Source organism: Loxodonta africana, chromosome 11 (genome assembly GCF_030014295.1).
Source record: "Loxodonta africana isolate mLoxAfr1 chromosome 11, mLoxAfr1.hap2, whole genome shotgun sequence".
NCBI classification, from domain to species: Eukaryota; Metazoa; Chordata; class Mammalia; order Proboscidea; family Elephantidae; genus Loxodonta; species Loxodonta africana.
In genome coordinates, this window is record NC_087352.1 from 21,463,310 (window position 1) to 21,476,389 (window position 13,080).

At 40.6% G+C, this 13,080-nt stretch overlaps 1 protein-coding gene across 5 annotated transcripts in view; it reads right to left on the minus strand.

Moving 5' to 3' along the window:
* LOC100655051 (zinc finger protein ZFP2-like) overlaps positions 1 to 13,080 on the minus strand; it is a 67,000-nt gene that overhangs the window by 5,701 nt on the left and 48,219 nt on the right. For 3 of the 5 annotated variants that reach the window (XM_064294200.1, XM_064294199.1, XM_064294198.1), the window contains 3 exons: positions 11,328 to 11,454; positions 10,725 to 10,820; positions 947 to 5,472 (listed from right to left, as the gene is read on the minus strand). In XM_064294200.1, the coding sequence (XP_064150270.1) occupies positions 3,665 to 5,472; positions 10,725 to 10,820; positions 11,328 to 11,454 (2,031 nt within the window). In that variant the 3' untranslated portion in view covers positions 947 to 3,664. Of the gene's footprint in view, positions 1 to 946; positions 5,473 to 10,724; positions 10,821 to 11,327; positions 11,455 to 13,080 lie in introns of those variants that run through there. The other 2 variants (XR_010323403.1, XR_010323404.1) reach the window with 2 other exon arrangements.

A 13,080-nucleotide genomic window follows, 5' to 3' on the forward strand; every position in this document is an offset into this window, starting at 1 on the left:
ACGTTCTTATTTAGACTGTGCAAGCAAGCTGACTTACGGTGAACATGTAATTTTCTTCTGAAGGATTTAAATCTTTATTATACGTCAAGTAATAGTCTAAGCACTCTAAACAGACTAACATTTTCAAATATTCCTTGAGATCAGTTATAACCATTTTTCACATGAGGACAGAAAGCATACAGGGTTGAAGCCTCCAAAACTAACTCATACAGGAAGTAAATGTGAAAGCCAGGGTTTGAACGTGGGCATGCAGGCTCAGGACACATATGCTTAAACACTAATCACCACTGCCCACCCAGGGAGTATAAATAAGGACAGGTCCCAGGGACTCTCAGGAGCACAGGAAGAAATACTTCAAAGCAGACACAGGATCTGAGCTGAATCACTAATGGTGTGACCAGCCATCATTCCTGCATAAAGCTATCTGTGTTACCACAGCCTACAAAGTCCTTTGAGAAAGGGGATCAAATCCCTCAAAGAGTTTCGATATGTATTTTCTTTCCACTAGTTCATTATCCCCACTCCTACCCCAAAGTCCTCCCTGAAACACTGAGGCTGCCCTAAATGAACTTGTCCATGCGTTCCGCACACGGGTCACCATGATAACAGATCTACTACCTACATTAAACTTTCTAGGGCTGTTTGTGTTTTTGTTAAAAAGAAGCAACAAGCAAAAATATACACAGCAGGTTTACATAAGTCTTGAGTATTAAGTCCTAAAGTAACAAGAAGTCGCAACTACCAGCAATCTCAAATTTTAAATGTCTTCGATAGAAACTTAGTACCACACTCCTCACCAACACACACACCAATCCAGGGTATTCTTCAGTCATTCTAAGCATGTTCCCATCCTGGGAATCTTTTCCTCCTATGTCCCCTCTACCCATGTGTCTTTTGTTGAGCAATTAGGCGTTGAGATGGTCAATTAGGGTAATAAGCCAAAATGCAAGTAAAAATTAAGCCTTTATTTACTTACCGAGACAGTGCAAGCAAGCAAGCAAGTTTAGAAAAATACTTCAGCCAAGGCTCCCAGTAAAGATGTCCCAGCTGAGCTACCTCAGAAATATTTATGAGCATGGCTGCTCTGGAGGTGAAAGGCCGAGTCCTTGGCTGCAACTGCCTCCAGAAAACGGCAATACACTGTCTGTGTACCGAGTACGATGGCCGGAGGCAAACCTTCCACCAGGCCTGCCTGGCAAAGCCATGTCATCACCTATGGCGGGGCCTGCATGATCACTCAGAAGATTCTGACCAGGAGCAAAGCCTTCTTGCCTTTCCACCTTGTAGCTGCCTGGCCCAATCTTCCGATCGTTTCAGAGTTCTGTTCAAATATAACCTTTATCATACATGCATACCTTGAACAAACTTTTTAAATTAGTATACCCTGTCACTTTATCCCCTAAAATGTACTTTCATTGTACTTATTATCATATGTTATTCAATTATTGCCGACTTACCCTAGTAGAATATAAGCTACTTGGAGGCAGGGAATTGAAAAAAAAACCAAAAAACTTTTAACATATTCCCTAATACAATAATCTCAAATTGATATATTCATAGTCTTTGAAAAATTGCTTTTCTAGTAAAATTACTGATTCACATGTATAACTTAATAAACACTTCCAGATGTTAATTTTCATGAAACTATAAAAGCATCTTAGGCAATTTATCTAAACAGTATTTTACAAGCACTTTCAACAATCATATCATGCAAAGGGGCCAATGTGTGCAGCAGAAAAGGTCATGTATTAAGCTACCGTCATGAAGAAAACAGTGATTTTTCCCAACCAAGGAGTCAGGGGCTTCAAGAGTAAACATTCAATATTGTATTAAAGAACCTGTCATGGATTGATATTTATGTCGCCCCAAAAATGTGTGTATCACTTGGGCTGGACCATGATTCCCAGTATTGTGTGATTTTCCTATATGTTGTAAATCCTGCCTCTGTGATGTTAATGAGGGAGGATGGACAGCAGTTGTGTTAGCGAGGCAGGACTCAACCTATAGGATTGGATAGTGTCTTGAGGCAATCTCTTGTGATATAAAAGAAAGAAGCAAGCAGAGATAGGGGACCTCATACCACCAAGAAAGCAGTGCCAGGAACAGAGCACGTCCTTCGGACCTGGGGTTCCTGTGCAAAGAAGCTCCTAGTCCGGGGGAAGATTAATGAGAAAGCCGACAGAGAAAGCCTTCACCTGGAGCAGACACCCTGAATTTGGACTTTAACCTACTAGACTTTGAGACAACAAATTTCTGTTTGTTAAAGCCATCCACTTGTGGTATTTGTTATAGCAGCACTAGATGACTAAGACAACCTGACTCTACTTTTGATGTCTGACTATTGACAACTTTTAAGTCTCCTCCCTCCCTCTTCCCCTTCTGCTCCACATCTGGGCAAGCTAATGAAAAAGCCCAAGTAGTGTTTATTTCGGCATCAAGAAAAAGTTCAACCCACATAGATGTATTCTTACATTAGTCCCACTCCCTAACCATTATAAAAAGCCAAGCAAATCACCCTCCCCTGCTCTCATTTTGTGATAAACATTTTCATACCCTGTGGTGTGTGGAATTGTTAATACTGGTATCATTAATAGTGGATTCTGTTGTATGCTGAATTGTGATCTCAAGAAGATATGTTCAAGTCTTAACTGCCAGTACCTGTTTATATGGCCTTAGATGGAAACAGTGTCATTGCAGATGTAATTAGTTAAGACCATAAGGAAAGGCCCTGATCTTGTTGTGACTGGTATCCTTATAGGAAGATAAGAGACAGAGAGATACACATGGAGATCACCACATGAAGATGGAGGCACAGAACGGAATGGTCCACGTACAAGTGAAGGAATGCCAGATTACTGGCCATCACCAAAAGCTAGGAGAGGCAGGGAACACAATCTACCTTAAAGTCTTTGACCATCTAGAGGGGACCCAACCATGCTGATACCTTGATTTGGAACTTCTAGCTTCCAGAACTGAGAATAATTTTCTGTGGTTTTCAGTCACTCAGTTGTGGTACTTTTTTAAGGCAGTCCTAGGAAAATCAGAGTTTGCCCTGTTCCTGCGGATCAGTCCCCAGTGGAAATTAACAAAAATGATTTGAGAGGTGAATATATAAAGTTCCTTGTTTATGTATGACTATTAAAGAAATTTCTACTGTGTACATTCATTCTTAAGGGGAAACTCATGAACATTCATCTTTCTACATTAATTCACCGAACTAAAGACTTAGAGGGACTAGTTTTGTTCATATTTATAGAGCATGTACTTTGTACTTATCATGGCCCTATATGCGTTTTCATGTCATATTTCTCAAAAGAACCCCTTACTTTATGTATTCTCTATATTTTCCCTGGAAGGACACAGGGACGAAACGTAAATTAAATATATAAATTGGGATGAAGCAGACAGAAGAAAAAAATTAACAGGAAGAACAAATTTAAATAACATGATTAGTAAAGTCTGAACTCTGAATAAAGACTTTGCCACATACATTACCAGTTGCCATCAAGTCAACTCTGACTCATGGAGACTTCATGTGTGTAAGAGAACTGTGCTCCACAGGGTTTTCAATCACTGATTTTTCAGAAGTAGATCACCAGGCCTCTCTTCTAAGCTGCCTCTGGGTGGAGTCAAACCTCCAGCCTTTCAGCTAGCAGCTGGGCAGTTAACTGTCTGCACCACCCAGGGAGTCTGCCACATACTTCACATCTATGTAATTTTGTTCCATAATGGAGTCTCTGATATCTAGTGAGAAGTGAGCCACATTTAAGGCATTCCAACACTCATCGCATTTGTACATTTTCTCTCCAGTATGAATTCTCTCATGAAGTGACTGGTATGAACGCATGAATTCCTTACCACATTCATCACATTTGTAAGGTCCCTCTCCAGTATGAATTCTTTGATGCTCCATAAAGCTTGCACTTTGGGCAAAAGCCTGGGCACGTTCAATACGTTTGTAATGTTTCTCTCCAATATGAATTTTCTGATGATACACAAGGCTTGAACTATGAATAAAAGCCTGGCCACATTCGTTACATTCATAAGGTTTCTCTCCAGTATGAATTCTATAATGAGTTGTAAGGCTTGAACTCTGAGTAAAGAACTTACCGCATACGTTACATTTATATGGCTTCTCTCCAGTATGGATTCTCTGATGTTTAGCAAAGACTGATCCCCATTTAAAGGTTTTGCTACACGCATTACATTTGTAAGGTTTCTCTCCAGTATGAATTCTCTGATGCTCCACAAGACTTGAATTATGGATAAAAGCCTTACCACAATAATTACATTCGTAAGGTTTCTCTCCAGTATGAATTCTATAATGAGTTATAAGGCTTGAATTCTGACTAAAAAACTTGCCACATACATTACATTTAAATAATTTCTCTCCATTATGGGTTCTCTGATGGCTAGTAAGATTTGAGCCCCACTTAAAGGCTTTGCCGCAATCATTACATTTATAAGGTTTCTCTCCAGTATGAATTCTTTGATGTTCTACGAGGCTTGAATTATTGATAAAAGCCTTACCACATTCATTACATTTGTAAGGTTTCTCTCCGGTATGAATTCGGTGGTGTTTCACAAGGTTTGCTCTTTGGATAAAAGCCTTGCCACACACAATACATTTGTATGGTTTCTCTCCAGTATGGATTCTCTGATGTTTAGTGAGAACTGAGCGCCACCTAAAGGCTTTGCCACATTCACTGCATTTGTAAGGTTTCTCTCCAGTGTGAATTCTCAGATGATTTGCAAGGTTTGAATTCTGACGAAAGAACTTGCCACATACCTCACATTTATACGGTGTCTCTCCGGTATTAGTGACGTTCGATCCACACTTAAAGGCCGTGTCACACTCATTACCTTTGTAAAGTCTCTGCACAGAATGAATTCCCTGGAGATTAGTAAACACTGACCTTTGGCTAAAATCCACCCCACATTCATTATAGCTGTAAAGTTGTTTTGTAATATGAGCTTTCTGATATTGTGTGAGTAATGAAGGATGCATGAAAACCTCCCCATATTCATTAAAGATGTTGGTTTTGATACTAGGAGGACTTCTTTGAAATGGTGAAACTGAAGAATCATCGTTGGTAGACTTCTCAACTTGCTTATATTCGTACATTTTCTCTCCAGTTTGAAATCCATGCAGTTCAGGCAGATAGGACTGAAAGCTGAGTCCAATCTTGTTTTCAAAACATGTCATATACTCGTTTCCTTCATCTCTTGTAACATGGGGTTCCATTCTTATAGTGAGATCTTTGTTATAGGTCATAGTCGCTCCTTTATCATTTCTTTCATTATCTCCCCACCGATTCTCAAACTCATGCGTACTTTCCCTGACTTGCCTGAAGTCAAAATCCTCGATGCCATGGCACTCATGTGTTTCTAACATCACTGTCTGCAATAATTCTCCTTTATTAATGATCTCTTTTGGTGATAATTCCTCAATTACACATGCAGGAGAGACATCTAAAAGACATAAAGAACCACAGGCTTCCTATTAGCTACAGTTCAAAATATTTTATATGGAAAAACTTTGTATCACTCTAAAAGTAATACTTATTTTGTGAAACTTCTAATCATAATCTTCAAACGTTATGACACTAAGTTAATAGGATTCCTTATTAAACAAAGGGTGATTACATGTAATTCAAATTACTTTCAGGGAAGCTCACTCGGATTATGTGAACTCGTATGTTTGGATCTCTTAACATAATCCCTGCAATAAAAAAGACATGAAGGGAGGGACGCTCCTACGATCTGTACTAGTAGATTAAAAAAAAAAAAAAAAAGTAGACACACAATTGTAATTATGAATCAATGGGAATTAATGTGCACTTATCTGAGATTAACACATTATGAATTCATACATATCATAAGCAGAACATAATTAAGGTTATTTTTGTTGTTAGCCACTGTCAAATTGGCCCCTGCCTGACTGATGGCAACCTCATGCACAATAGAATCAGACCATTGTGATCCATAGGGTTTTCACTGGCTGATTTTCTGAAGTAATTGCCAGGCCTTTCTTCTTAGTCTTAGTATGGAAGCTCCACTGAAACGTGTTCTGCATCACAGCAATATGCAAGCCCCCATTGACAGATGAGTGATAATTGTGCCTGAGGAGCACTGGCTGGGGATCGAACCAGGGTCTCCAGCATGCAAGGCCAGAATTCTACCCGTGAACCACCACTGCCCTCTAAGGGATCATAAGGGGCAAGTAACTAAATGACCAAGAATGCAGAATGGCTTTTACAGAAGGATGGTGTTAACAGCAGCACATAAGTGTAGAAACAAATGCTGGCAGTCCCAGAGAGACCCATGGAGGAGTTTGTTATACAGAGAGGTGGTCAGCAACAAAGCAGCCAAAAATGGCCAGAGAACAGGACAGCACCAGGATCTGAATCATCAAGGAACAGGTGAATGCTATACAAAACGTAGTTTTAAAGGACGATGATGAACAAGTCCATCTTCATATGTTAAATGGAGAATGTAATTTCCAGACCTTTGGAAATTTTGTGGAAAATGCAAGTGTTATAGCAACAGTGGTGAAAAGGTACATGAAGTGCAAGAAACGGGTTAAGTTCCTATAAAATAGGAGACCTTGAAACATTAGTTTGATATACTAAGATGTATGTGATGAATCTAGACCAAAAGTCTAATTAATAAAATAAAGCATTTGTACCAAAAACACACAAACTCAGTGAAATTTAAAGAGATGTTAATGAGTAATAATTTAGAAAACTTAAGGCACACTATAGGAAAAGCAATTAATTTTATATAACAAATGATTGCAAATCAATTTAAAGGTTTTATTCGTATTAAGACAGTACCTTGATTTAAAAAAGTACATTCTCAAGACATCCAAAATTCCTAATTCCAAAAATCCAATCAACTTAAATGGGAAATGTGAACTTTAATACCAAAACCAAACCCGCTGCCATCTAGTTGATTCCGACTCATAGCTGCCCTATAGGACAAAGTAGAACTGCCCCATAGGGTTTCCAAGGAATGGCTGGTAGATTGGAACTGCCAACCTTTTGGTTAGCAGCCAAGCTCATAACCACTGCGCCACCAGGGCTCCCACAGTAAGTACTGATTCAGGTAAAACAAAAGTAAAAGGAATAACCAAGGCCATCTTTTCACAAAATCCTGGAGGTTTTTGAAGAATGGCTGCTAAGTCATAACCACCAACATGCAAGAATGAAATTTTCTTGTAAAATAGATAATACTCATTCCTTGATCTCAGAGACCAACAAATTACAGACATAAAACATAATACTAAGGATATCATCAAAATTATGTAACTGATGATTAAATAAATAAACCAGTTCATTCATGCTACAAGGAAATGTTTAAGATAAATGAAGCAATGGGTTAAATGGCTCAAACAAAACAAATTACAGTAGAGTTAAAAAACATAGGCATCATTCAACTTCAAAAGCTCCTTCAGTATGATGTATCTAAACCGTATTTATTGACGAAGAATGAACAATGGCACACACAAGGGATGACTAATGTAGACTGAACAATACTTTGGACAATAGCCTCACAGACATGAGGTTGTGAACTTGGACAACATTCTCCCAAGGATAAATTCTAATGCCTCAGATTGCTGGTGCTAAGGGGATGATATCTGCTCAAGGCCGCCACATTGCCCTTGAGAGATGTTGTGACATGCCACAAAAACCAGGAACACCTGAAACCGCTCATCACTCAGGCTTTCATGATATTTTCTAACTCAGCATCCTAGGGCATGCTTATTGTTCCCTGTGGCTTCATCTGTATATAGCAGGATGACACTATAAACACACAAATCAAAGCGTTTTCCTTTAAGAATTTTCTGTTACCAAGTAACCCCTCTCCATGGGAAAGTCCACCAGAACTTGTCCATCATCAAAACAGTATGTTGCCAGAGGAGAAAAGGAAGGCAAAATTTCAGGCTCCAAGAATGTTTATTTCAAAAGTAAGATTCAGAAGCAAAACCACACAAAATCAGGAGAATACAAAATCAAGAAGAGCCAAAGTTTTTCTCCATTTCCAGACTACAATCAGAGTCTGGAAAAAGGAGAAAAATAGAAGATACTGGAGTTATGCAAAGGGGGGAGAATTTGTGAGGTCCCTGATAAGGTGATGTGTGCTTTGCCCATGCCTGAAAGACTGAGATTCAGAGAGAGTATCTCTCTGTCTACTCTCTTTACAGTACTGCTGAGTAACGATCTCAGATGATCCAGCCCACTCCCACGTTACACAATGCATGGAGAAGGAATCCGCAGTCCTAACCTATTCTGCTCACAGTGCTAACGGCACAAACTAGCCTAGGAAGACTAACATCACCCATCTTTGCTGCCAAATTGTGTGGTGGGTAAAATATCCCATTCCACACACATCATTTGGGTATCTTAGCTTCCCTTTTTTGACCAGTCTATACAAGCCTTCTCTCTCATCCCTACCCACCCAGGGCTAGGTCATCTCATCCCTAGCCACCCAGAGCTAGGTCATCTCATCCCTACCCACCCAGGGCTAGGTCATCTCATCCCTACTCACCCAGGGCTAGGTCATCTCATCCCTAGCCACCCAGGGCTAGGTCAACAAGTACTAGCCTCAAGCACAGGGGCCCACACAACTTCTGGCACTTCAGGCCTGCCGGCCCTACCACACCCTTTAAGCCTAAAAATTAACTGGAACAACTCACACCATACTTGTGACAACAGTTTTAATATAACAGAAAAGGATACAACTAAACATACACATAGGGTGAGGTCCAGGAGGGGTTCCAGTGTGGAGCCTGAACACCTCAAGGGGAAACGCTTACACTCCCAAGAACAGGTGCTCACTCTGACCAACCAGGAAACTCTTCAAAAAGGAAAACGCTCCATGATGTCTCTCAGCTGGGCACCACCTCGTTTTCTCTATCAGCTGGGGGTTGCCTTGTGTTCTCTCTTGGTTAGGCACTGCCACATGCCCTCTGTGCACCACTACTGCTTCTGGGCCAGCTCAGCTCTCAACCAGTCCAGCTCTTACAGCTCTAATTACAGCAGCTCTTCATCAGGGTAACAGTTCTTAACCGAGTCTGGGAAGGTTGTAAGCGCCGGACTTCCGTGTCCCAAAGGATGTACCATCCCCCTTTAATCTCGTCAAGCCAGAAGCCCCATCTGAGCCTACATGTTTCAGGCATTTCATAAGCCAGTCTACGTGCTCCAGGAGTCCGTGGGTGGTGCAAACAACTAAGCACTTAACTACCAGCTGAAAGGTTGCTGGTTGGAACCCATGCAGAGGTGCCCTCTAAGACAGGCCTGACAATCTGCTTCCAAAAGGTCACACCCTTGAAAATCCTAAGGAACAGCTCTACTCTATACACATGGGGTAGCCATGAGTCAGAAGTGACTGGAAGGCTCACTAACAATAACAGCCATGTCCTCCGGGTGGGCTCTTTGTCAGTTATTGGGCAGGATTCCTACCCAGATGAGGGCAAAAGTAACACATTTTCAGGGGTAGTCAATTACCCAGTGCTATGGATTGAATTGTGTCCCCCAACATGTGTTGTAAATCCTAACCCCTATACCTGTAGTTATAATCTATCTGAGAATGGGTTTCCTTTGTTTTATTAATGAGACAGTGTTAATGTAGGGTATGCCTTAAGCCAATCTCTTCTGAGATACAAAAAAGCAGATTAAGCAAGCAAGGAATAAAGCACGAGGAAAGATGGGGGAAGATACATGCCATGCCACAGGAAGATCACCAAGGAGCCAAGGAACAGAAGAAGAAAAAAGAAAAAGACCTTCACTTAGAGCAGACAGAAAGAGAGACAGAGCCTTTCCCCAGAGCCAGTGCAGTGAATTTGGACTTCTACACTCTTAAACAGGGAGAAAATAAATTTCTGTTTGTTAAAGTCAACCATTTGTGGTATTTCTGTTAAAGCACCACTAGATAATTAGACACCCAGGAAACCGTCTAAGTTGTTTACCAAAAAAACCAAGGAAAAAAGGCCACACAAGAGAGTTCACTGCACCACAGGTGTTGGTCTGCCACAAAAGCAGCAAAAACAAAGGCCACATAAGGCAATTCCACACCTTGTACATACACCCCTAAAGTATGTAAAAGAAGAACTGAAGAAACAGCTGAGAGGCCTAAACAGACAGAGATGGCTTAAGAGAATCCCCACGCATCTTGCTGGGGCCCCAGGTGCAATGCAAGAGCGGCCAGTATTTTCCCATCTCATGATGCAGTCTCCAAAGTACATGGAATGAGAATGCAACCTGGACAAGTTCTGGGTCAGAACAATGGGGGCCTCATTCTGACCTGTATGAACTGGGAACTGAGGATCAGATGGAACCAAACACAGAAGGAGAAGCCAAGGGGGCAAGACAACCCTTTGACATAGTCCTCCCCATCCCTCTCAAAGCCATGGCACTAAAGAGCCCACAAGGAGCAAATAACGGTATGTTGTAGGTCATAATAAAGACTTTGCCTTTGTCTCTGACCAACCTAGCACAGCACTGGATAGGGGAAGATGAACTTTTACACATCTCAAGAGTGATGAACAGTGAGGATGGGGTGGGCGGTTGGGGGGAGGAAGAAACATTTCTGTTGAAGAGTTCATAAGAAATAAACTTCTTTTCCCACGTGGGTAGTTTCCGAAACAATATTTAATGCTATGGATTCCTCTCTACCCACTTGAGTTCTTACTTATGTTCACATCTTCACACATTCCCACATACCTGGGTTTTCTGTCATTCTCACGTTGTTCTCCACAGTCCAGGGCTCTGTCTCTTTCTTCAAAATGGAGATAATATTCATCTCAGAAAGAGAGACTTCTGTTTACAAGAAAAAAAAAACACAATGTGCTGCAGCTTTTCTAGAGTACAATCCAAGCCGTTTCTTAAGCTGAGAACACCACAGATGTCTCCAGAAAAATACATTCAAAAATTCATCCACTGATCTAAGCTTCCTTTGGAAAGCTTAGGGAATGTTTTAAATATGCAGCTATCTAGATCTCTTCCAATACCTACTGCATCAAAAGCTCAGGAGTAGAGTCAGAGACTTGCACGCATTCAAGTTTAGCCATAAGGGTTTGTGTTTCCACCAACTCTGGAACCACCACTACTCGTGTGACGTGCACAGATTATTGGAAGAAAGGGGAAGGCTAAAGGCCAGATGCTGCATTACGAAGCTTTCCAATTCTGCATCAACTTCAATCTCTGCCGTAAGAACAGAGGTTTCAAAGTCCATCAAGCAGGGGAGGGGCCTCGAAGAGACCAACAAGGGAAAATGCAAAGATACATAAGGGCAGATCCCGACTTCTGGAGTGAAGTTATGCTCACCCAGGGAGACCAGGTTGCTGTAGTTCTCCAACATCACGTCCCAGTACAAAGTCCTCTGAGCAGGGTCTAGGTATTCCCACTCCTCCTGAGAGAATTCTATGGCCACATCCCTGAATGTCAACAGTTCCTGTAATGAAAAACACATCTCACCATGTGGGCTTTGGAGAGTTGATTTTTTCAGGCAAAATGAAAAAGAGGTATAAGGATCAATTAGGTTGATGAGAACATTCTGACAGATCATTGAAGACAATGTCGAGCAAGTTTTATGTCCCGAATTTTGTTTTAAGAAGAAAGGCCTGGCAATTTCCTTCCAACAATCAGCCAATAAACCAAAAAAAACCAAACTCTCTGCCGTCGAGTTGATTCTCACTCATAGCAACCCTACAGGACAGAGAACTGCCCCATGGGGTTTCCAAGCAGGGGCTAGTGGATTTGAACTGCTGACCTTTTGGTTAGCAGATGTACCTCTTAACCACTACACCACCAGGGTTTCCAATTAGCCAATAAAAACTATAAAATCACAATAGTATGATCCACCAGTGTTTCATTCCGTTGTGCACGGGGTCACCATGAGGGGGCCAACGCAACAGCAGCTAACAACATTTTTCTTCTATTATGCTTTTCCATCACAGGATATGAAATCCATTAAATCACTGGGGATTTCATTTTTGTGGACAACAAAAGAAATACACAAATGAAAAAAATCCTAACAGGGTTGTCATGTAGAAGTGTTGGATGTTATGTTTTGCACACCAAGTGTTATTCAGTTCTTCAAATGAGTGAGAGCAGGAGTGGTGTGTTTGGGGCTTTTAATGAAAAGTCAGAATCATAATACTGTGAAGGTGATGATAACAGCAACAACTAAAAATTTCTGGACACATTACCATATGCTAGTCATTATTCTACAGGCTTGACGTGGACTAACTTATATAACGACATCATAACCCATGAGAAATAGATCCGTTCTCACTTTACAGAGGAGAGAACCGTCAGACAGACTAAAAAATGTACTTCAGGTCAAACAGCTAACAAGTGGTAGGGCAAGCATCTGAATCCAGGTGGTCAAGCTTGAGAACTGAACCCAAAGAATCCAAGGGTTAAGTAATAGATATAGTACTAAAACAGATATTGACTGAGGGATACCAAAAAGAAAATGTGAAACAAGTTCAAGGCCAACAACATAACAGTGGATAAAAGATCATCACATATGCATGTGCACACATGCAAATATACAATCCATTAATATTCTTTGTACTATTAACCTAACATACTCTAGAAAAAAATTGACACCATAGAAAAGAGCTAAGACATATTTTTAGGTGTTAAAAATATAAATTCCTTATTAAATGATGGTGTGTCTTTTATTAAAAAACCACAGGCTTATATATACGTGTATATATACGTGCATGTGCACACACACACACATATAAAGTAACTGAAATCAGAGTAGTTGTCTGTGAATAATCTGTTTTGGATGAATTTTTATCATCTATCATTTTTGTTCATGCATATTTCTGCATTTTTGGTGCAAAGAAAATGTATAAATTATACTTAAGTTAATTTGCGAACATTATTTTATCATATATATACGTATACCCGTTGCCGTTAAGTCGATTCCAACTCATAGAGGCCCTATGGGACAGAGCAGAACTGCCTCATAGGGTTTCTAAGGAGTGGTTAATGGATTTGAACTGCTGACCTTTTGGTGAGCAGCTGAGCTCTTAACCACTGCACCACTAAGGCTTCTTATTTT